The sequence below is a fragment of the Tauraco erythrolophus genome, chromosome 2 (assembly GCF_009769465.1).
Source record: "Tauraco erythrolophus isolate bTauEry1 chromosome 2, bTauEry1.pri, whole genome shotgun sequence".
Lineage (NCBI taxonomy): Eukaryota > Metazoa > Chordata > Aves > Musophagiformes > Musophagidae > Tauraco > Tauraco erythrolophus.
The window spans coordinates 95,853,112-95,879,135 of record NC_141466.1 but is presented as its reverse complement, the minus strand read 5'-3'; the positions used below and the strand labels follow the sequence as shown (position 1 = coordinate 95,879,135).

The window sequence follows — 26,024 nt, the reverse complement described above, 5'->3', positions numbered from 1 at the left end:
ACTATGCTGAGGCACATGGCAAAAAAGGAGGTGATTGGTGACAGCCAACATGGTTCACTAAGGGCAAATCCTGCCTGACAAATTTGGAATTGGCTGGATGGTCGCACTCAAAGAGTTGCGGTCAACGGCTCGATGTCCAAGTGGAGGCCAGTGATGAGTGGCGTTCATCAGGGGTCGATATTGGGGCCGGTGCCATCCGGAGGGAACTTGACAGGCTGGAGAGGTGGGCCTGTGAGAACCTCATGAAGTTCAACAAGGCCAAGAGCAAGGTCCTGCACATGGGTCGGGGCAATCCCAAGCACAAGTACAGGCTGGGCGGAGAATGGATTTAGAGCAGCCCTGAGGAAAAGGACTTGGGAGCGCTGGTGGATGAGAAGCTCAACATGAGCTGGGAATGTGCACTGGCAGCCCAGAAAGCCAACCATATCCTGGGCTGCATCAAAAGAAGCGTGGCCAACAGGTCAAGGGTGGTGATTCTGTCCCTCTGCTCTGCTCTTGTGAGACCCCACCTGGAGTACTGTGTTCAGCTCTGGAGTCCCCAACACAAGAAGGACATGTTGCTGCTGGAGTCAGTCCAGAGGAGGGCCATGAAGATGATCCGAGGGCTGGAGCATCTCTGCTATGAAGACAGGCTGAGAGAGTTGAGGCTGTTCAGCCTGGAGAAGAGAAGGCTCCGGGGTGATCTTATTGCAGCTTTCCAGTACTTAAAGGGGGCCTACAGGAAAGCTGGAGAGGGACTTTTTACAAGGGCATGTAGTAACAGGACAAGGGCTAATGGCTTTAAACTGAAAGAAGGCTGATTTAGATTAGATATAAGGAAGAAAGTCTTCCCTCTGAGGGTGGTGAGGCAGTGGAACAGGTTGCTCAGAGAAGTTGTGGATGCCCCATCCCTGGAGGTGTTCAAGGTCAGGTTGGATGAGGCTTTGGGCAACCTGGTGTAGTGGAGGGTTTCCCTGCCCATGGCAGGGAGGTTGGAACTAGATGATCTTTGAGGTCCCTTCCAACTCTAACCATTTTATGATTCTGTGAGAAAGAGATGCCTCCCCCCCTACCTGCTTGTGATATCTTCTACTGTTATTTGCTCATAATGCAGGTCCCTTCATTCTCATCTATAAACTGCTCTTAGAGCTAGCGGTCATCAGTTCTCAGGAGACTGAGAATTCAAAAAACCAAATTCATTCTGACAAAAGAGAATTCTTGCCTGTATATGTACTTAACAGTGCCTTTGGAAGAAGTGTTTTTGATTTCAAAAGGAATTTTCAGGCAGATTTATCTTAGTTGTGTTTTAATTCTTATAGAGTGAGCTTTGGTAGTTGTGTACTGCGTTCAGTTGTGTTCAGTTGTCATCAGAAAATCATTGTACAATTGGTTATTTCCCATGGTCGCTATTGAAAAGATTTGTGAATCTGAGATGGATAAAATTCACATGGCTCTCCTTGCATGTGAACTCTGATTAGTCTTTGATAGCTTCTTTGGGTGGGTGGTGGCTTTCTTCTGTGTGGTGTTAATTCAGTTGTTTAAAGGTAAATGACTTCCCGGTAAGGACAGTAGCTTTCCCATGTCACATATGAAGTTACTCATAGGATTATACCACAGGTTTTTCTGGTTCTTCATTTCTGTTTACGTAAGAAGATTGTTCATCCTTTAGTCTTTGGACCACAAGGGTTTCAAGTTTTGTAGAGGCTTTTGTAGATAATCAACCAAGATCTTTTATCTTGGCAGGCATATGTTTCTGCATGTCCTGGAGGAGGGGAAAAAAAAACTCCTCCGTCATATATTATGAAGCTATATATGGAATAAATGTGTAACTGTTGGTTGCCAGTTGTGGAAAATGAGGGGACAATTTTTCAACAGCTTTTCAGGTTAAAAAATAAACAAACAACCCTTATTGTTTTGGGGTTTTTTTCCTTCCACAAAACTAATACAAATAAGGATGAATTTAAAGCTGATGTGAGTAGGTCTGTTGGTTTTATGTTGCACAGTCAAATATTAAGGAAATTGGTTGGACTGAAAGTTGTAAATAGATATCGTGCTCCATTTGCATTTGATATTGTTAGCAGTTAAGATATTTGCATTCATACTTAAATTATAAGCAGCAATTATATCAGAAGGTTAATGCAAAAATGAAACTGCAGATTGTGTGACTATGTTCCCTTAAAGAAAAAGGAGTAAGATGGGGCTTTTGGATTTGAGACAGAAGGGAAGGCACCGATGACTTGTGGAACTTCCTCCGATACAGTAGGATGTACTTGACAATCTTTATGTGTACATAGTACTACAGTTATGTGCTATGTACATTTTTTTCTCTCTTGATTGATTATTAGCACTTTGAATCTTCTATTTTGTTATTAAAACCATTCCTAATTTTAAGACAAATCACATTTGTCTTTTCAAGTGGATGGACATCTTTTTAAAAAGGAGGACAAGGAAAAAAAAAGTTTGTAATTAAATAATCTTTTCCAGATGAAGGGAATGAGACAGAGATTCAGCCACAGCAGAACAGTCAGCTGATATGGAAACAAGGGCGACAGCTGCTAAGACAGTAAGTGTTGAAAAAAAGGACTCAAATAACGAATGCAAGGAAAAGAATCTGGTAATGAAATGTGATGATGGTGGTATTTGATTTTTTTTTTTCCTGTTGGATTTTCTTTAAGAAAAGTTAGTGTGTGTGATGAATTTAATTCAGATTCTACCCTACTTTTCCAAAATTTTTGAAAAATTTTAATGTTTCAGAACTTCAGATGAGAAGTGTCAAATCACAAACACCTAATCTCATTTGCTTTTCTTTCACTGAGTATAATAAAACAATCTGCTTGGGAAAACAGTGGGCCATGATACTTTACAGTTCTTTTTGCAATTAAAAACCAACACACAGAAGTAATTCTGTTAAGAGCTGTATAAAATAAAAATAACTGGTGGTGGAGAGGGATAACTTCTATTTTGGCCTGTTCTAGGTGCAAAAAAGACCAATATGCGGAAGGCTAGACTAGAAGTTTTCTAATTCTCACTTCATCTCAATGAAGCAAATGTCTGTTAATCTAAATCAGTTTTTGAATTGTGGTCGGAATGAGTTAATTTCCAAGGTATTTGGTCACATTTTTGTGTGCTTTTTTTGTTGTTGTTGATTACAGCCCTTGGTTTAAATTGAAGAGGTCTTTTAAAGACCTCTCATGAGAGTGTTTCTATCTGTTTTTTCATGCAATTGCCTCATCCCCTATGCTGATAATTAGATTCTACAGTCTTCTGATCAGCTAGCAAAACTTAGTTTCTAATTTTTTTTGGTGTATTACATAGGATTAAATGAGGGGGGAGTGAGACAGTAAGGACAGTCTGGAGCTTATGTTAAAGGACCTTATACAAAAATTGAATTTGTCTGTAGGATGGCTTGTACATGCTTTACTCTTTCAAGAGCTCAAATCTTTGCATGTATGTTGAATAAATATAAATAAAGAGGTCTTGACTTGGATCAGTGATTTTGAAGACAAGTCATTCCTTCTCAGCATAATTCATAAATAAGTGACACAGTGCTGAATGCGGTGTGTATTACTGATGGACTCTGTTTTGCATCGGTGACGTGTTTGATTTTTTTATAGTCAACAGTCAGTATTTCTCTCCTAATGTGGTTATGTAGAGGATATTGTTAAATAATTAGAGAAGAATATTCTTGCAGGAAAAGTGCATGTCCTTGATTTGTAACAGCTGTTACTGTAAAATAGCGTTTCCCCTCTTTAGAGTGCTCTAGAATATTGACCATCAGTCCGGTGCTCCTGAGAAGACAGTGCTATTAACTCCATATTCTAGAGGAAAGGAGAGAGACCAATTTTTATTTTTTTTTAAATTATTTCCCCTCTGCTCCCTGCCTCCAAAGGCAATATGGTATATTGATGAAAGAGACAACTTTAGACCTTGAGGTTTTCATACAAGCTAGTCCAGGATTCTGGCTGCCCTGCCCTTATGTGCAAGGCAAATTCATATTTTTTCAGATCCATTGCAGAATAAGAAAAAGGCAAGGCAAAGATATTATCAAACCTAGTGTGTTATAAATAACAACTCTTACTAATATTTATAGCTACAGAATTTGTTTTTATTCTCTCTGTTTTCTAGACTTCTACTAATGCATACATAAGGAATGTATCTGACACTTCTTGTAAGGCTTCATGTATAGTTTCCATGTGTTGAAGAACAAAATGACCATGTTGTATGTACATGCAACTGTGACTTTTATAATTGAAAGTGCTTTTCCATCCTTTTTAGTGAAAGAATGAATAACGTATTGTATAACCTCTGACTGCTAGGCTCTTTGATTTTTTTCTTTTTTTTTTTTTTTTTTCCTTCCCCCTCAGTGACTGTAGAGGCTGGTACTGCAAGAGGCGATCCCTCTGCAGCTGGTACAGGATGATTTATAAGCATGTTTCAGTAGCACAGCACCATACTTTGCTAAGCTAAGGGGTTGAAGATGAGTTTAGGGAGAAGTTTTCATTTACTGCTTCGAGTGAGTGAGATGTGCATCGAAGATTAGCATGAGTTCTGTTCCTACAGGTATCTACAAGAAGTAGGCTACACCGACACGATATTGGATGTGAAGTCGAAACGAGTACGAGCTTTATTGGGCCTCTCAAGTGATGCTTCAGAGAAGGAAAACAGAAATCAAGAGCCAATGGTAAATGGCACAGAAGGCCAGATTAAAGAAAACGCGATGATTGGGTAAGCATCAGGATGACAATGTTATTTTTCTGCATAAATGCACTTAATGGTATTTTACTGAGAAGTTTTCAGGATTTTTCCCTCTGTTTGGAGATTAGAGCACTTTTAACTAATTTCATTTTATTATGCAATAAGTGTGGAAGGAACTCTTAAGCTTCACAGCTCAAAGCACCGTTAAGTTTTTTGGTGTGGGTTTTTATTTTTTTTCAGTTGGATGGAAGCACAAAGTCAAATGAAGCCTCTTTGAGATAGGATTGAGAAGTGGTTAGAGGTCAGCGTTGTTACAAGTGAACATTTTATTTGTATTGCTGGAAACATTACTGTATCGATTACAGGCTTTGCTCTTCTGGTCTGTGCTCACTATGGCATGATAATCTATAGGAGATACAGGATTTTTTTGACTGGATCTGAAAAACAAGTTCACATGTTGTATTCTGATTCCTGTAAGTTTTTGGGTTTCCACTAATGGATATGCATACATGAATGTGACTGAAACATAAGGTATTCGTTTCTGTCTTTCAATATTTCTAATACTATGAAAAGTAAGTCAAGGAGAGTAAAAGCTTACTTTTGCTTTTAAGTAATGTTGAGAAACATAAGAGGCTTTTTCATTTTCTTCTTTTTCATGCAGAGGTTTTTTTTTTAAAAAATAAGTTAAATCTGAAACTTAACTGTAGAAGCTTCAGTAGAACAATCTGTTTGTTCTTGTTTAAGATACTGTAGTTGTAAAACTGGAGAAATAATGAAAATGTTGCAGAATTGTTTGTCTGAACAATACATGAGGTAACCGTTCCCAATAGTTTGTGCTGCATTGGTGAGCACAGCTTTCTGCAAAGATTCTACATCTTTTTTCGTTTTCTATACTTACGTGGCAAAATTCAAGACCTTTTTTTCTTAAGGTCTAATACTATTATATGACACATCCTGTCTTTTAAAAAGCATTTGCAGAATTCCATTATACTCAGCAGATAGCTGCAGCAACTTCAGGCCAACAAGTTACATAAGGGCAGAAGTTCATTGTTATGTAGTTAAATTTAATGCTGTGAGGTGGAAAATTTAAACATATGAGAAAACCCGTGAGCAACTAAAATATATTGTGCTGCTACATAGTCAACAAGCCATGTTGTTCATGTACAGCAGCTTTGTTTTTGAAGAACAAGGAATGCTTTCTAGATTACAATAACAATTTTAGTTCAATTCGTGGTGAAGGGGTCACTTCTCAGGGAAAGTGGGTAAATAAAGCTCCTCTTCTTACACTTTAAAATTTATTTAAATGTGTTTACTTTGGTTTTAAAACAGATGGATGTATGTATAAGGTAGTTATTTGATGAATGAAATGATTGGTCAGCGGTTTTGATACAGCAGTTTTGGATACATTTGCACTTCTTCCCTGTCTGCTTGCTTAATGGGTAGATCTGATGCTAGGTTTAACACTTCGTAGTCTACCCCATAGCTGAGGGTGTTCACTGATGGAGAACAATGAGTTCCGTTCCATTATGACTGTGTGAGCTGGTCAGGCTGCATGCTTTGAGACACTGTTTTCGTCTCACTTGTGGTGCGTAAGATGGCAGTCTGTACTGCAAAGCTTAGGAGAGCGTTTTGATACATGATTTGCAAGAAGTGATTGCAGGGTTTTACAGTGGAAGGATTTCCCAGAGATCTTGTTTGACATAGTCATGTCAGTCTTCATGGGTGATTTTGAGTTTGTGGATGTCAGCCGAGATCTCCCTCACTGAGAGGAAAAAGTTGGAATTTTACTAAAATTCCTTGGTCGATCTGAGTACAGCACTAGCTTGCAATGCTGTGATTCTTCTGGGTGTTTGAAGTATGCTTTCAGACCATCTCTTTAACTTTTCCTTGCAGGAGACTTTCTGTGGCCTTCTTCCTGGCAGAGGCTGCCTGTTACTTAACAGCTGTCTCATCTTGTGCTACTAGATACTGTAAAATGTTACACCTCACTTTCTGTGGCATGTGGCACTCTTCTCCTCCTAACTGCATCATTGCTTGCCTCTGAGATTTCAAAATGCAGCTTATGGCAGATGGGAAACCAGAAACGAGATGAGATGTTATTCTCAATTAGCTCATACTTACCTGTTCCCTGCCTCATCTATTGTCAACATTACTTGAATGAGTATAGAACAACTTCTTTTTGAAGAGTATTAGCTTTGAATAGGTGACTAAGATTTAAGGCATGTGAATCTTGCTTCTGATCCCAATTGGAATTCTTACTGCAATTCTTACTGGAAAACTTAATTCAGCAGTTTTTCTACCTGGTTGGCAGAACTGGGAAAAATATAGGTGTCTCAACTAAATTCTGGCTCACAGTCGAAGCAGGGGAACTTTTTGAAGCAACCTCACCAGTGCTAGGCCACTTACCAGGAAGGCAAACAGTATGGCAGTTCTTTTAGTAGCCCCTTGTTATTCCCAGCATGCATGTGAAGTGAGAAGAGGATTGAGGCCACAGCAAGCTTGTATTGTTGGAAGGAGTGTGATGATCAAGTGCCTGCATTTTGGTAGTGGTAGAGGAGGAAAGTAATGGTGAGAGATCAGAACAACAAGAAACAACCCAAAACCTTAGTGCAACCCCTGGAATTTTCATGGAATCATAGAATGGTTTGGGTTGGAAGGGACCTCAAAGATAATCTAGTTCCAACCCCCTGCCATAGGCAGGAACACCTTCCCCTAGATCAGGTTGTTCAAGGTCTCATCCAACCTGGCCTTGAACGTTTCCAGGGATGGGGCATCCACAGCTTCTCTGGGCAACCTGTTCCAGTGCCTCACCACCCTCTGAGTGAAAAATTTCTTCCTTATATCTAATCTAAATCTGCCTTCTTTCAGTTTAAATCCATTAGCCCTTGTCCTGTCACTACATGCCCTTGCAAAAAGTCCCTCTCCAGCTTTCCTGTAGGCCCCCTTTAAGGTACTGGAAGACTGCTATAAGATCACCCCAGAGCCATCTCTTCTCCAGGCTGAACAACCTCAACTCTCTCAGCCTGTCTTCATAGCAGAGGTGCTACAGCCCTTGGATCATCCTCATGGCCCTCCTCTGGACTCGCTGAAACAGCTCCATGTCCTTCTTGTGTTGGGGACTCCAGAGCTGAATGCAGTACTCCAGGTGGGATCTCACGAGAGCAGAGTAGAGGGGCAGAATCACCTCCCTTGACCTGCTGACCATGCTGCTTTGAATGCAGCTCAGGATATAGTTGGCTTTCTGGACTGCCAGTGCACATTCCCGGCTCATGTTGAGCTTCTTATCAACCAGCAGTCTCAAGTCCTTTTCCACAGGGCTGCTCTCAATTCATTCTCCACCCAGCTTGTACTTGTGCTTGGGATTGCCACATGCAGGACCTTGTTCTTGGCCTTGTTAAACTTCATGAAGTTTGCATGGGCCCACCTCTCCAGCCTGTCAAGGTCCCTCTGGATGGCATCCCTTCCCTCCAGTGTGTACACCACACCACACAGCAAGGTTGCTGAGGGTGCACTCAATCCCACTGTCCATGTTGCCAACAAAGATGTTAAACAGCACTGGCCCCAATATTGACCCCTGAGGAACACCACTCGTCACTGGCCTTCAGTTGGACATTGAGCCATTGACCGCAACTCTTTGAGCATAACCATCCAGTCAATCCCTTATCCACTGTGTAGTGTATCCATCAAATCCATGTCTCTCCAATTTAGATACAAGGATGTTGTGTGGGACAGTGTCAAATGCTTTGCATGAGTCCAGGTAGATGATGTCGGTTGCTCTTCCCTTATCCACAAACACTGTAACCCCATCGTAAAAGGCCACCAAATTTGCCAGGTGGGATTTGCCCTTAGTGAAGCCATGTTGGCTGTCACCAATTACCTCCTTTTTTGCCCTGTACCTTAATATAGTTTCCAGGGGATCTGCTGCATGATCCTGCTGGCTACGGACATGAGACTGACTAGCCTGTAGTTCCCTGGGTCTTCTTTTTTCCCTTTTTGGAAGTGGGGGCTATGTTTTCCCTTTTCCAGTCAGTGGGAACTTCACCAGACTGCCACAACTTCTCAAATATGATGGATCGTGGCTTAGCAACTAAATCTGCCAGTTGTCTCAGGACCCACAGATGCATCTCATCAAGCCCCATGGACTTGTGCACCTTCAGGTTCCTTAAATGGTCTCAAACTTGATATTCTATAGTAGACAGTTCTTCATTCTCCCAATTTCTGCCCTTTGCCTTCTGTGACTTGGGTGATATAACTAGAGCACTTGCCAGTGACCACTGAGGCAAAAAAGTAATTGCTTTCTCCATATCCCAGGTAACCAGGTCTCCCATTTCCTTCTGGAAAGGGCTCATGTTTTTCCTAGTCCTCCTTTGATCACTGACGCACCTATAGAAGCTTTTTTTGTTACCCTTGATGTCCCTGTCCTGATTTAATTCTGTCAGGGCTTTAGCTTTCCTAACCTGACCCCTGATTGCTTGGATGATTTCTCTGTATTCCTCCCAGGCTACCTGTCCTTGCTTCCACCTTTTGTAGGTTTCCTCTTTGTGTTTGAATTAGTCCAGGAGCTCTTTGTTCATCCATGCAGGCCTCCTGGTACTTTTGCTCAACTTTCTCTTTGTTAAGGTACAACGAAGAGGAAGGTTAAGGACATATGTGTGTGTTTGCCAGGACTGTCAGACATTGGGACCGTTGCAAAGTAGTGTGTGGGTGGAAGATGTTCTGTGGCTGTATGGATGCAGTGAAACTCGTTGAAGAAGAAAGCTTTGTTATCACCACAGAAGCCTATGAACTGCTCAGGCCAATGCAGTTTGGCAAATTTTGTGGTTTAAAACATGTAATGAACATTGATGTCAGATATCTGCTAGCATGTCCGACGCTAGCGGTCAACCTTAAGATGGTTTAGTTACATTTGAAGAGCGGAGTGCTGGACAAAATTTAATGTGTGGAAATGAATCTAGTCTAACAAGGAATGCCTCTGTTAAAGTGAGAAAACTCAACTCACAGAACATTCAATTTGTTTGATCCTGCAAGAACTGTATAATATTGTGCACATGAGACTGCAGATTTTAAGTCTGATTTTTAGAAAAATGTTTACATGGAAGGAAAAATATGAGAAGTGGAGTACTGGGATTGAAGAAAGAGAAAGCTTGTGGGTGAGAAACAATGAAGACAAATCAATAGGAGTTTGGAAAGAATGTGGGTGAATGTGATGAAGATAACATACAATAGAGGGGAAAATGGCCTAGTGAAAAACAGAAAAAAAAAAGTTGATACAATGACATGTCTCAGGACCAGGCAAAAGGATGGCACATTAGCTTTAAATTTCCTTAAAGATTTCTCCATATAGCAATGTAAATTGCACGAAGAACAGATTGGCTAAACTGCCTTCTGCACAGCTGAACACTTGTGATACATCTCAAAGAAAGTAAAAAATGGTATTTGATGCTTTTATACTGCCATATGGTTACCTCTTTGGGAGGAGAGAGGGGGTAACAGAAACGGGAAGCAAAACTTCCTTTATGTTTTTGACTGTTGTTCGTTAGTAATCAACCAATACTTTCTCAGTGAAATGAAAGTGGTGGAGAAAAAACCAAATTGGCGCTGAGAGAAATCTCAGTAAAAGAACAGAAGAGCTGACATGCTTCTCAGCACAGAATGATTGTAGTGTGGTTTTTGTGTAAGCCCGTTAATCTGCGTAAAGCAATTGTTGCTGCTACTTGGCCCCCTTCAGCGATACCTCTGATCTACCCCGACTGTAATTCTGACAACAGCACACACACACACTCTTTTTTTTTTTTTTTCTTTTTTGGAAATGCCTTTGATTGTTGTAAGGGTAAGCCCTGGCATTTTTCCTTTGACCCCGAGGATGTGTGAGGTGTGTACTTAGTGGTGGGTACAGAGGATGTTTCTCCTCTGCTCAACTTACTACGTCTTTACAAATTTTAACAAGTTGTCTGTTACACCAATTATACCTACTTCAGCAGCCAGAGTTTGGATGCTCAGTGCTGTGATACTGACAGTAAGTTGAGCCTTTCTGTTGGAAAGGCTGATGAGAATGTTTGGGGTGGTTATTGTGAAGTTGATGCTGTTTACTTTGGTATGTAGAAGTGTTAGTAGTTACTGTGATGCAAATACTTAAGACAAGAATATTTATTTGCAGCAGTCAATATGTAACTTGAATTCTACCAGGCTCCAGTTATGTTAGAAAATTATCATCTGATTCCTCATACCCCTCAGCTTACTTTTGTATAATAACTTAAAGAGTTTAATTACATCAGAGAACTCCTCCCACCTCTTTGTTTTTTTCTTTTTCTCGTACAGTAATGAACAAACTACTGTTTTCTGAAAGTCTATTAGAGCCAAAGCAGTTTCTTCTCTTACTACTAGGTGAAGTAGCCTCAGTCTTTGTATTACTAGGTGCTACATCCGTGACCAAACTTGAATTCTTACATTGCCTATTTATTTGCTAATGTACAGATCCTCTTGAGAACTTTAACGCTCAAGACATCATGTGGATTTTGAATGCACCCTGGAAGATTTTGATTCCATAAGCGAAATGTTAATATGATAACCTGAGATAGATATAGTCCTGTTTCCACTTTTTAAATGGAATTTAAAAGGAAATCTGTTTTCAGTTTCTGCAGATCAGCTCACTTGCATTACAAAAGATAAGTACCACTTGGCATGACTGGACTCAAAAATAGATACTAAAATAATAACTTTATAATAATGGTTGAAATTCTTAACACCTGCAGTGAGAGTAATGGGTGCTTTCCCCCAACAAACTGAAACAGAAATGAAAGCTGCCTGCAAATGTCACTTGTAGCCTTGAAAACATGAGAGTATTTAAGTATCTTCAGTTGACTTATTACCTCATTTTTTAATAGCTCTATCTTATTGACTGAAACCTAAACAGTCAAATTTGTTTACCTTCTTGAAGGTGTGTATTTGACTCCTGTTTGATATGAGTGGAAGCAAATGTAATAAAGGAATAGAACTGGAAAGGAACAAGGATATACCAAGAATATGTATGTATATAAACACATATATGGATGTGTGTATACATGAAAACAATACAGATAAATTATCTGAGTTCTTGTTAAGGGTTTGATCACTAGAACTATATTTAAGTAGAAAGCCTTTCTTAAAAACGTGATATTGAATGTTATGTGAGTCTCCCTCTGAAGATGATCTACTGCCCTTTTTTTTCTATTGAACCATATATGGCTTCCACTGCCTATACTTTAAATGAGCAAAAAGGCATCAGATCTCACCATTGGAGAACAAATCCAAAAACTTTTTCAAAGATTAAAATTAAACATTTTGAAGACTTTATCTTTCTGGTGTACAACAAATCATTCCAACTGATACTTCAGTGAATGAATGTCTTCATATACCAGAAGGCCTTGAATAACTCTTTTGCATCTCTAAATCCTATTAACACTGACCCATGTAATGAAGCTGCTGCATACTGGCTGATGAATGTTGTGTGTTGACTCACTTATAAAATGGTTTATTTGGGAAAATCTCTGAATTTAACAACTTGAGGTAACATCTGCCATGAAAAAGATTTCCAAAATAGTATGCGAGACTGAAGTATTCAATTACAAAAAGAAAAACAAACAAACAAACAACAAAATCTATTTGCCTTGTTCTCTTTACTGTTTTGTTGGTGGGGTTTTTCCCACCTTTTTCCTGTTTATCCCTGCCTTCATCTTACAGTCACCTAATAGGCATTTCAAAGATGCCTGATTTAGGCCAGACTGGGACACTTTCAACAGATGCATTGAAGCAGAAATAAAAAATAGATGAATTGGTACTGTTTTCTTCACACAGAACCCCAATGGACCACTCTCTCTTCATTTCATTGGCATAGGTCTGTGGCTTAAGGGTTCGAGGGATGCTTCTTGGAAGTGTCACATAAGACTCATGGTACAGAAGGAATGGGGAGAAAGAAGTTGTGCAGTAGGAGAGAGAGAGAGAAGCAGAGAGGGGAGATGAATCAAGAAATAAGAAGGTTACTTCAGTTCTTCAAACATTTGAATTTATTTTTAATTTTTCTTCTTTAAAAAGCTTGTTTATTTGATGTAGTTATCTGACTAGATTTGGCAAGAGAAGTGGCCTTTCCTTTTTAAATTGCATTCCTTCATGATTCCAATTTATATCCAAACCATTTTGTAAGTGTTGCTTACCCATTGTAATATGTATTGCACTCGTTCTTGCATTGTGTGGTGTGAATTCATAAGAGATTTCAAAAGTCGTGATAGACTCTCTAGCCTGCCCTGTGTTCTTTGTGTGTAAATTTTGATGATTGTAAGTGTTCTGTGGTTTTATAAATTGTCAGTTTGATATTTTCTGTGCTGCATTATGAAAGATTTTGTACAGTATTGAAGATTTAACAAACTGTTCTTAAAGATAGTCCTTATAGAAAGGAATATGTTTGAATTTGCATGCATTTATTTACTGCGTCCAGTTTGAAAGAACTCAGCTAGCCATATTGAAAAGATAGTGTTAAAACATGAAAAAAGTAATTCCCCATAGAATTTAATAAAACTTATGGCCTTGCAGCAGCATGTTTTGATAGTAGGAGGAAACTGAGCCAAGGAAAATGGCTCAAGAAAGAGTATGCTAGAATAGCTCTTCGAATGCTGGGTCAGAACAGGCTTTTTCCTGCACAGGCCCCCAGAAACATTTTTCAGCCTAAGCTGAACTTGTGTTTGTTTGACTTTACTGTGGTATTTCTTCCTGCTTCTGAATTTATCAATAAAATCTGGTTTTAGCTAAGATAACTTCTGTGTCTTGGATAAAACAAACAAACAAAAAACGCTCTGCTTTTTTCTTTGGGGGAGTGAGAAGGTCCGAGGCAGTTAATGGCTTTGTGGATGGGCAGTTCATGAGAGCAGTTTGAAAGTCTCCCTGCACATCACCACAGGCTCCCAAGAGTAGTTATCAACAGAGAAGATAATGATAGAAATATTGAATGTGTTGGTTACAAAGAAAATACATGTCTATAATGTGGCTTTAGTCTGAGTTAAACTTGATTTTGCAGTATGAAACATTCTGGATTGTGTTAAGCGCAGGAAAGGTATCATCAGTGTGCTGTTTTAGTTTTCACATAACTTCACCTTTGCTGTAGGATATGCCTATAGGTTATGATTTCTACTTTTCACTCAGTAAGAAACAGGATTTATGTTAAGATCCTGAATATTGAATGTTGAGAGCCAAACACTATACTTTTTGTAAAACGGCTAATATTGTCACGGCCAACTGGATTTTTACACAGAGTACTTGTCTTGAGCCATGTGACTATAGGGCAGAAGATGACAAGTTGACTGTATGGCCCACTGAGGCGCAGCGAGAGCCATGCTTGCTTTAAATAGTATGTGTGGAATATCACAAACCGTATTTCTTAGATTTTATAGGAAGAGATTATTATTATTTTTAATCTTAAAAGGGCCAAGAGGTTAAGACAAATCTGAATAATTTAACAGCCTGTAAAATACAAGGTGGGATGAGATTTTCAGGACAGTCACAGCTGCAGAAAATTCTAGCAACTTCTGAGGAGAAAAATATTCATGTGATTTCAGGTTTATGTTGCTTTAAGGGAGGTAAGTACTTCAGTTACCAGCCCATTTGTAGCAAGTATTTTGTGCTTTAAACAGGAAAAAGGGTCTTGTCTTTGGGGACAGTTCCCTGTTTCAAGAGCAATATTCACAAAAACTGCATGCTTCCCGTTCGTTAGTAGTGAGATGGAAAACCCAGCAGCATTAGTGTAGCTCTACTTTACTTTCTGGCACTACTCATTGTGCTTGTGACAAACTATTAGTTCTGTTGTACTTAATCATGTGCGCACACGAGTAGCAGGTAGTCTCTCTGCTCCAAAGACTTTTTCCTGGTTTTATTGGGTAGGACTACTGGAGAGGAGGATATAATGTACAGAGTTAACAGTATCTGATAGAAGATGTTATATTGGTTAAATGATTTTTTTAAAATTTTATTTAATTTTTTAGATGTGGTTAAGAAGTGATAAGTCAACTGGCGTGAAACCCTCAAGGAAAGAAGACAAGGTTAGGTGCTGGGGAGAAAACCATGCAAGGGTGCTGTTGCAGAGTACAATTGAGGAAGGAGCAGTGGGAAGCAGATTCAGAACGAGCAGCTGAAGAGCATAGGGTCAAGGAAGTCCTGCCAAAATCTAGTTGCTCTATGTTCTCTACCTTGGCAGCTTCTGCAGCTGCTCCTGCTGTCTGGGGTTTCTGGCCTGTTCTTTCCCGGTAGTTTTTCTTTAGACATTATTACTGGGGAAGAATGAAAAAGCAACACCTAAGTTCTTGCAATTTGGAAATGCTGTTCTCCCTTACAAACCTTTTTGTTTTTTCTGGTCTCCCTTTATTTGCAACAGGTCCTGAACCTTGCTATAGTCTTGTCTCACTGATGGCTGTAATACTACAGTTCATGCATCAGTCCTTGCCTTTGGAGCTCCATTCTATTGTTTTCACCCATTATTTTTTTAAAAAGTATTCTAAATGACCAAAGCCCTGGAAACATTGCGTTGTGTTTCTTTTTCTGAAATGGAATTTAAAGTAATTTATTATACTACCCTACCTTTGAATATATTTTTGCCACTTCTACTCTTTTATGTTGCTTTGTGAATGACCCCAAAAGAGAAACAAACTAAACAGATGGAAAATAATGAAACAAGCAAGCTTCAAATTGCCATCAAAGGACATAACATAAATTAGCTAAGGCTAGAGATTTTCTTAAATATATGTTACAGTATTCCTGAGTGTTCATGCTGACAGTAATATCTAAACCACATTATGTTTAGGTGCTACTAAAGGAGGAAAAATAGCTAAATGAAAACCAGCTAAATTATTGAGTTACTTTTGATTTGACTGAAGCGTATTGGGGTACAATATAGCCAGTCAACCTGTCTGTCAGCTTGAGGCTTGTTTTCCCTGTAGAACCTCTAAATCGTTCAAACATTCTGTCACTTCTGTTCTTCATTTTTTGGTTCTTATGAATTCTTTCTTGGAAGTTGTGCCTAAGCACGAATAATCTTCTGTGGTGCTGTGCTGACTTTGTACATTTTTGTATTGTGCAGGAGTTTTGAAATACATGATAAACTACTGTTTTTCCCAATGCATGAGATGCCTTTTACCGCACTGTGTAAATGGAGATAGACAATTACGTATATATCCTACCCACTAAAGTATGTAATAATACGGTAGTTGAATTCAGACCAGTTACTTAAAAAAAGATATAACCTTCTCTCTTGATGGTCGCTTTGAACTTCAGTATGAGAACGCCTGATTTAAGATCGAATGAGTGCAGAACCAAATATAGGTATGAATTACTGCAGATCCTGTAGAAGGATATCTTTCTCTTAATAACAAATTCTATTGATTAAAATTTTATATTCTATGTTTGGTATTAGTTCATATGTTGCTATTTACTGCAACGTGTCTGATAGTTGCTAATATAGATCAGCAGCCGTGATGTATTTTACATGGCAGGTTTTTACACAGCAAAATACAGAGTCGAAAACAGAAATATGATTGTGGTCGGATGATTTCATCACTAAAAGTTGACCAGGACACACAAAATTTGCTGAAAATCAACAAGTTAGGCAAGGGAATCACATTGCAAGTTTTGTCTTATCAAGATTTGTGTGTTGGAAGCAGCAAAATAACAGTACCATAGGATTTCTGTAAAGCTGTACACTATTGCTACAGATTCATGAGGTGTTATAGTCTGCCAAAGTAGTGATTACTTAAGAAAAAAGAAAAATATTAGAGTGCTTTCAGGTTTGTCATGGAATGGAGAGAGTCAAAATACTGCAGGAAGCAAGGCAAATTGGAAGCACGTTTGAGGTTTTTCTTATCTAAGATAAGATGTGGGAAAGTGGAAGGAATATTCTCCACAAAACCAATGACCGTGAAGACATTCTGTACGTCATAGTATGTTATGCTGTGGTGTATGTTGAATTTCTAATGGCGAGTGAAATCTTTATTGGTATTTTTGGGCTGTAAAGATCAATAAATGAAAAAAGGGTAGAATAGCAAATTGTCTTAATGAGATGCAGACATATTAGGGCTATGAAGAAGCCACTCCTGCTGATTGTTATCATGTAAGCATAGAACTGCTTGAGCAGAGACAGCGTAAAGAAGGAACTGTGCTGCTTATCATGCCTTATTACACATCAGAGCTTTTGCCCTTGGATGTTTCCTGTAATAAACCTTTGAAAAGTGTTATGAGGAAACACTGAAATAAGTGGATGATGGATGGATAATCAGGTGTTTACGCTGCAGGGAGTTTAAAAGGCCTTACTGTATAGGCTTGTTAGTTGATTGAACCTTTTGAAATGGATCATAGCAGAAGCAAAATGTAGCATTAGTAAGGTACTTGCTGGTAGTAAGGGTGACTGTCCAAGACAATTTAGAGCTACAGTTCTGAAAAGAGAGCTACTTCTATGGTTTTGATGGTTGTGAAAATCAAGATGACGTGCATTTAGTGACGAATTATGAAAAACAGACTACTGATTAAAGGTAAGAAAACAATAAAGCTTGTCTTTACTCCTGTAAAGTTATATAAAGAATGTGTAAGGTTTTACTGGAAGTAATCATTACAAATCAAACTGAATAATTTTTTTTCAGCGCTTTATCTTTGAGGAATTGATGGAGAAGTGCATCTTCTGCATAGAAAACACTTTACCTGTTGTTTACTTTTAGGTTTGCTTTAATTGTATTTTCATCAGAGTTTTAATAATGGTTACAGTGCTGCTTCTTAGATTCTTCCTCTTCAATTGTTAATATGACAACCCTTATGCTTCCTGTTCTGAGGCACTGCGCCTGTATTTGTGCAAGCGCAGTTGTATTTTTACCCAATCTTCATCCGTTTCCATATTTGTTTCATGTTAAGGTCTACGTAAACATTATTTAGTCACAAATGATGTTTTCCCATTATATTGTTTTACTGTGGCAAATTTACTATGTATCAAAAGTTAACGAATGATAGATCTAGAGTTTGATGTTTTTCAGCAAGATGAGGAACATCAGATAGCAGCAGCAAAATTTTCCTGTGCCCTGATGTACATGATGTGGGAGGCCAACTTAGCAGTTGTAACTCATGTCCTTGTTACTGAGGCTTTCATAGAAGCGTTTAGGTTGGAAAAGACCTTTAAGATCATCGAGCTCAACTATTAACCTAACACTGGCGAATCCACTGCTAAACCATGTCACGAAGCACCACATCTACACGTCTTAAATACCTCCAGGAATGGTGACTCAGTCGCTTCCCTGGCCAGCCTGTTCCAATGCTTGACAAACCTTTCAGTGATGGTATATCAGTATTGATGTTTCTTTGGGGCATATATCAGATAAGCGTTTCTTTAAAATGCTTTTCAAATAAAAATTGAAGTGTCCGTCCTGGTAATTGTAGCTGGATGAGGAACAATTGTTGGTTCTAATAAGATAGTTTACTGATAGTGCTTAGTTTTTTAATCACAAACATTTTTATCTGTAATAGTCTATTTTTACCTGTAGGCTTATTTTAGTGTCATGTGTTGTTGGACATTGTAATACAGAACAGACTGGTAATTGCAAAAGTGATTTTGTTATGATTTCTGTTGACTCATGATGGTGGTTGTCATTGTTGTTTAGGAAACCTGAATTGACTGACTCTGCCTCTCTGCTAGAGACCTTCAAGTTTCTTGAAAATGCAGCTGCAGACTTCAGCGATGAAGAAGATGAAGAAGATATTGAAGGAAGAGAGAAAGCAATCATTGATACCGCAACAGTGAGTGGAAAAAATAATTGAAAAAGTTACAAAGAACAGAAAAAGTGAGATTAATGAGATGCCTATATGCAAAGTATATGACTGTGTATGTACACGTGCAAATCATTAATGCATCTTTATGACGCCTGTCCAAGCATGTGTGCATAAGAGGAATTATATATGCATTTCTGAGTTTGTGCATATAAATTAAGCTTTGCCATTTTTACTGCTTTAAGTTTGCAGTGACAGATTAAAACTTTTTAAATCGTATTTCTGCTATTCCATACTGCCTAGTATTTTTGATACATACTGGATACAATTTTTAAGGCAGCAGGTGTCTTTTTTTACAATTTTCAGCTTAGTTTGAAGGTATTGTTTGTAATGTTGCATGTCAAAAATGCATTGTTTCTTGAATATTTATACAGATGTATTGATATTTAAAATGACTTGTAGCAATTTATCCTTGTAGGGTAAGGAACTGAAATACCACATTTCTCTTAAATTGCTTATGGAAGGAAGAAAAACTGTAACTGGAAAAACTCTACCATGTAGTTAATAAACTTTTTTGTTTGTTTATTCAGCCAAATACCTGTAACTTCCTTGTGATCTATACTTTGCTGTATGATTTGGTCATATGATCACATAAAATAGATACATACAATCAGTATGCAATTTTATCCTCCTTTTTTCAAAATTAATATTTATTCAGTGAGTTGTTTTTCCTAACAGTTGAAGCAGATAAGAGTTACGATGGATGCCATTAGTTCTATCATCCATTTTAAGAGTGAAGACTTAAAAACCTATCACTTTGAAAGAGTTTTTAAAGAGTATTTTTGTCAACTTGTTCCTGTCATCCATGGGCTGTGAACTACTGTCTGAGACTCCTCTGTGAAGTCATCTTTTCAGACTGATCCGTAACAAGGTTCCAAATCAAAATATTGTGATGAATGTAATTTTTCTTTTTCTGTAGAAGTAAAATTTATGCTACAAATTTCATGTATCATGGCATCAGATTTGCATAGAAGACAGGGCAGTACTGCTCAGTATAAAGATGTGTGTGTAAATTAATTCAGCTTTTGTCGCTGTTTCCTGACCGTTCAGATTGTAAGGAAAAGAGTGCTATCTGACAGCAGTGAAGACAGAGATACAGAAGAAGCTTTGAAGGAGTTTGACTTTTTGGTTACCTCAGATGAAGGTGATGGGGAATCGAGAAGCTCAGGAGATGGAACAGACTGGGGTAAGGAAATTTAATGAACTGTGCTAGGAGAAAAGAACATGCACGAAGAATATATTGTGAGTGATTGATTGAGATCTCTTGTCGTGATCACACCACCTTTTGAGTATTCCTACAGTAAATAATTGGCAGACTGAAGTCCTCCTGACATAATATTCTCATTTTTTTGTATGCTGCTTTAATGTAAGGTTTCTTCAAAGTTTGTGCTTCTGGTCATTGTTTTTTTCCTTTTCTTTGATAATAAGACGCATAAAATTCAAATTTTATGAGAGGAATTTCAATATGTAAAGCTGTATTTTACAATTATGACATGAAAGTTACTTCGTTGTCTTTGCTTTCTCTCACTTTGATACAGAGAGTAACGTGAGTCATAAAGACTGGATTAGTTGTACTCTTATTGTGTGTTAGCAATTTGGGCAATATGAACCATTCAGTTGCTCCAATTTTCTTTTACGATTTATCGGAAGAATGTATCTTTTTAAACCCCCTGGTCTTAGAAAGACATTTCACAAACTTTTCTCTGTCCTTTGAGGTTCATGTCCTGCAACCAGCAGGCCAGCATCCACTTTACCTTGAAATAATTATTCCACATAAATCCACTGCATAGGGAAGAAGGAAGAGAACTGATTAAATATCTTGATGGGGAGTCGTTTCCTCCTTAAGCTGTTCTGGAAAGTCTTAAGCATAAGTGAGCACAGAGAGAGCAATGGAAGGTGAATGGGAAATAATTGAGCTCTATAATGGAACTGAAACCTTGACAGACAAATAGGCTGTGGTAACTGTGGCTCTCGCATGAGATAACAGCTCCGAGATGCTGTATTTCACTGAAGCCATGTCTAACTCCTGGTTGGACTCCAAATTATTGTTCAGTGTGGTGTAGTCTTTCTGCTTAAGAGCATGTGTCTCAATATTGTTAGATACAGCAGTCAGTATTCTGTTCACCAAACAAGTCTGCGAATTACTCTTTTTAACGAAAAATATTTTTATGGGGTTGTTTTGATACTTCTCTTTGTTTTTTGCTCTCGAATTCACCCTTCTGGTTTAATTTTACTTTCATTGATGGCAGCTGAGTACAAATGAGCAAAAGCCTAACATAAAAAATAAATTGTCATGGAAAGCAGTAGTTTCATTTCTAGAAATACTAAGGGTTTTTTTGAGTTATAGACATTAATTTTTTCTATTATTTGTTTCGCAACGTGTGTCTCTTATGGTAAATGTATATAAGAATAAGCTTCTTTAAGAAACTGTTATTATGCATCACTTATGTTAATTTCAGTGAAGCTGCTAAACGTAGCTTAGAAGAGTGATATTGTGTAGCAAGGATAGAAGCAAACAGAGGAAGTCCTTGCTTAATTTTGGATCCCAAGCATTCCTGATCAGTTACAGTAATCTGTTGAACCCCTTTGGCTTGAAAGGTCCTTAGAATGTTCAGGTGACTTTTAAACTATGAAGCACTTGAACAGTAGTAATTCAGGATCCACTTGTAAAGTTGAACAGAACCTGTGAGACATGCAGGAAGCATCCTGGGATGGTCAGTAGAAAATCAATTTAGTAAGGGTTTTTGTGGCAACAATACAATCTAATATAAATCCCTTTAACTTCTTGTTGGAGGAGAGCAAAAAATTTTGTTTAGCCAGGGAGGAAAATCATGATTAAAACTCATAACCTGGTTCCGGAAAGAATACACACTTGCTTCTCTCAAGCGTGGTTTTCTCATGCCTTTTTTTTGAGTTCTTCATGCAATTTTTGATCATTAGTGGTGCTTAATTTGGCATGTGTATTAAGAGGACGTGATTTAGCCCACAGACCATCTTTTTTAGTCTCTCTTCAGCGTATTAATACCTCTCTATTTTCATGGCTGCTGTAAAAAGACTAATGCCCCAAGACTTAAAGTCTTGAATTAATCTGTTACTCATGAGTGTAGGATTGTGACTGGAGGGTTCAAAGGAGTGAAAGATCATCCAGTCCAAACTCCTGCTCAGTTCCATTTGCAGCAGGTTACTCTGGTCTTCTGGTCAAGTTTTAAGTATCTTCCAAGAAAGGCATTCCCATAAACTCTCAGGGACAGTATTCTGGTATTTGAATTTGTTGTTCTGGGTTGCAAGTCTGAGTCTGTCTCTGTCTTGTCTACACTTGACCATTAGGTAATTGAAGGCACCACTAAGATGCCTCTTTTGCCATCATTGAACGCTCACAGTAGTCTCAGTCCCTCCTTGTAGCTTCTCTACTCCAGCTGCCTTAACCATCCTAGTGGCTCCCTTGGTCTTGCTGTGCTATGTCAATACTAGGTACTTAGCTTTATGCTTACAAGGTTTCCCAGTATAAGAAATATTATACAGGATGAAGTACTCAAGGTGTGGTCTCACAAGTGCCAGAGGGGAATAATCACTTCCCTTGCTTTACTGGCTACGTTTTTGTTAATTCAGCCCAGTATACGGTTGTTCACCTTTGCTGCAAGAGTATCCACTGATTCCCGTTCAATTTGATGGTGATGGAGGATCCCTACGTTTCTTTCAGCATAATAAATTTCTAACAAGTCAGTCCCCATAATAACCCATGTCTGGTTTAGTGTCTTCTATCCAATCATAGTGACTCCTTCAGATTGTAATTGATAGTGTCTACAGACATTTAACACCCTTTCTTGCATATTAGTCTGAGAATAAGTTTATTATTGTTTGTATTTTAAAAAGTCTAGAATAGTTTATTGATGTACAGAGCAAACTTGGTCTGAAAGGAATTAATTTTTAAAAAATAAGTTGAGAATTTAATGAGGAAAACAAAGCAAAAAGATAATGCATTCAAAAAAACTTTGTAGCTGTAATGGTCATGGAAATAATTACATGTGAGGAAAAGCTATATTACCTCCCTGCTTGCAAATTATTTTTCTAAGCTGCCTCAGTACCGTCTTTCCATATAGGGGAAAAAATGACTTGGAGATTTGAACTCACGTTAACACGTTTTGTTCAAGATCTCCAAATACTGTACTATTGGAAGAATACTACTTCTCTGTATCATGTCACAGAGGAAGCAAATTGAGAAAGATGTTTTAAAAAAAAAAAAAAGTGGGGATTTATTTCATTAGGCATCCTGAAATGTTTTGTGTATTTTTTCAAAGACGAATAGCTCAGGCCTTCTCCTTTTTGTGAAATTACGTGGCTTTTTGATTTTATTCAAACCTTGGCAACATGTATATGATGTTCCAGAATGATTTAAATGTGCTACTGCTTTGTGTAAATGACAACATAGCACAGAAACAATGAATTGAGAATTTGAGATGTGGTGATGCAGCATCTGAGTTGTAAAGTTATGTTGACCAGTAACATATAACTGCTGCTTCTAAATATAATCATTCTCTCCCTGGAGGAAAGAAAAAGCTGAAAAATATGTCCTGATTTATTATGAAGTAAATGTTGCTTACATTTATGAACAGCTGTGTGCTTGGTTATAGAAAGTAGGCATGTGAAATTTCATTTCAATTTTTTGTTAAGAAAATTCTGAGCAAATAGAAGTGGAATGTGAGTAGCAGTTTTACAGCTTTCACAAGCTTGGTGCTATTTCTGTCTGTTTAAAATAAAAGACAAATGCCATTGACAGCAGCTGTTACCTCCTCCAGTGAAGATCACTTGGTGACATTATTGAAAAAGGATGTTTCATTTGTTTCACTTTGTTTAGAAAAGGAAGACCAGTGTCTCATGCCTGAAGCTTGGAATGTCGACCAGGGAGTAATAACCAAACTCAAGGAACAATACAAAAAGGAGCGCAAGGGGAAAAAGGGGGTGAAGAGTAAGTGGAAAACATTGCACCTTAAAATCATAAATCCCACATCTTTCACACCCTTAATTCTATCTCTCTTTCAATGTTTTCCTAAATTACTTACTCTTTTACTTTGCTGCTCCTGACTGCTTTCCTGTTCACCAGTTCTCAGGGGTTGAAATTAATGACAGTTAATCAAGTTACCTGATAAATAGTTGGATTAGTTATAACTTCTTCCAACCAGGTGTTGGATTAATTAAAATTTTTTGGTTTGAGCGTGGATTATACTTCTATTATTCAGAAACTGAAATTATAAAAGGCATTAGTTTACTAGTTCACACTTCAATATAGAAGACTTCAGAACCCTTTCTTAGCTGGAAACATGCCAGTTTCACCGGAAGAGTTAAAGTCTGGTATGTAAATTAAAAAAAAAAAAACAAAACACAAACCAGGAACTGTCTCCAGTATCTTATTAGATGACAGAGGGAGAAAACAGGTTAATTTCTACCCCTGTTTATACTTAACATTCACAACATGAAAGTCATGCTGTCATCATAATTTGTTATGCAGGGCTCGAAATAGGAAGCAACTCTGACCATCACTTTATTTGTAAATCACGAGATTTATCTATTGACTTTTGTATCTGTGGGACTAGCCTTTTAAAAATGTTGGGTATTGCTATCCAAACAAAAAACTGTGATCAGTATCTGAAATACAGTTTCTAGCCCTGTATTATACTTTTTGTTACATTTCTTGAAATATAAATCTGTTTTGTAAAGTCAATGTTTTTTGATAAGTAAGCCTTAAAAGTTTTTTTTTAACTCAGAAGAAGTGTTTAAAATGAAACACTGTATTCACAGCTATGTTTCAAACATCTAGCTGTATTGAGAATTCATGTGTGAATGAGGTAAATTAATAATATTGCATGTAGCCCAGTAAGAAATTTGAGAGGTGTTTCTCCCTTTGTGGGAAGATGCTTATGAATACCAAGGAAATTCTCACTTCCAAAGAGACAGGCATAACGATGCAAAAGGTGTCAGATCCTCACATCATTGAGGCTGACTTGTTTTGTTACTTTTTATATTGATACAGTGATAAGCTGCTGCTCAGCAGTTGGTTATGTTGCAGAAATCATGCTATCAAATACACAAACTTAACCTCCTTTTTTCTTTTTTATGAAAAAAAAAAAAGTAAATCATTACCATACTTAAGATTTCTCAAGTGCTATCTTTGTCATCTTTGGAATCATTTAAGTTACTGGAAATTAATTGCAAGTCTGACTAGAAGCTGAGCTGGCCAACTAAAGTGTTCATGTTTCACAAAATTGATTCTAAATTTCTTTATAGTTAAGATAGAGAGGACATACCAATATATGACTTCAGTGAAACTGGTTTTTGTAACTTGTCTGTTATGCCTAAAATACACAGATGTGCTATGTAGTTCAGGGCAAATAGTTTTAGGATTAACTTAGCAGAAATTATTTAATCAAACCGTTGAAATTATATTCTTGAACAGCTGTTGAGTGCTTTTTATTTTTGATAATAAAACTTAGTATTTAATTGTTAATATAGATATTATTGGAACATGTTTTATACATTTCTGAGAAAAATTCCTGATGTAAGGCAGCACTTGAACATCCAGTGCTCCTTCATGAAGATTACTTCTGCTTGGTACATTTACAGTACCTTTTGGATTGATTTGATTGGTTTGATCTTGGGAGATAAATGGTTTATTGCAGTACAGAAATTAAGCATCTTTCCATGGACAAACCATCATTGGAAGGGCATCAATGCAGAAAAATCAGGAAGAATCACAGCCTGTTTTCATCTAATCATGACAGTGAACGTAGTGAATAAGAATGTGAGGAAGGCTGGGGAAAAAGAAGGGACTAAATGTCTTGACACTAAATTGTACAAAGTTTGTTTCTGTGACTTTAATCTCATCCTAAATGGTGCTTAGACACTGAACTGCTACTAAGTAAAGTATTGTTTTTATAAATCAGAGATTATAGTAAAACAATCTTGCAAAATCCTACTTACTGTTTTTTCTGAATTGAGTAATGTTTTTGTGACAGACAAGTTAAATACAATTTAGTTTATTATCTGTCATTATGGTTAGGGTGGACAAAGTAGAGTTTGCAACTGCATTAGTAAACTTACGATTTTGCAAGGCTGTAGTAAACACTCCTGTGAAGTAGTAAGAGGATAGAATCATGGAATGGTTTTATGAGAGAGTACATATATTAGAGTACACTTCTGTGTTAAAGCTGCTTAAAAATAGCTGTATTATTTACTGGTCTAGGAAAAAACATAATGGACTATGGGTAAGACATTTTCCCATTCTTAATTAAACTTACAACAGGAAAAACTACCGAAGATATGTTTCAGCCTCAATCCTATATAAAACAGTCAAAACAGGGATGTGGGAAAATGATGGAGCAAAGCACAGGTAAGTGTCAAGAAGGGCATGGGTCTTCACCATATGTAGCTTAGGAAGTAGGCCAGTGAATCCAGTTGCATATATGTATTTTAATATAACTTTTTGAATTATATATTTTGTGATACTACACTACTGCGCAAATGAATTTTAAATA

General features: G+C 37.7%; 1 protein-coding gene across 2 annotated transcripts in view; it reads left to right on the top strand.

Annotated features, from left to right (window-relative positions):
• STRN (striatin) overlaps positions 1 to 26,024 on the top strand; it is a 73,157-nt gene that overhangs the window by 24,029 nt on the left and 23,104 nt on the right. The window contains exons 4-9 of one of the 2 annotated variants that reach the window (XM_086631622.1): positions 2,464 to 2,542; positions 4,540 to 4,704; positions 18,330 to 18,465; positions 19,546 to 19,681; positions 23,351 to 23,461; positions 25,793 to 25,879. In XM_086631622.1, the coding sequence (XP_086487748.1) occupies positions 2,464 to 2,542; positions 4,540 to 4,704; positions 18,330 to 18,465; positions 19,546 to 19,681; positions 23,351 to 23,461; positions 25,793 to 25,879 (714 nt within the window). The remainder of the gene's footprint in view (positions 1 to 2,463; positions 2,543 to 4,539; positions 4,705 to 18,329; positions 18,466 to 19,545; positions 19,682 to 23,350; positions 23,462 to 25,792; positions 25,880 to 26,024) is intronic. The other variant, XM_086631623.1, reaches the window with a different exon arrangement.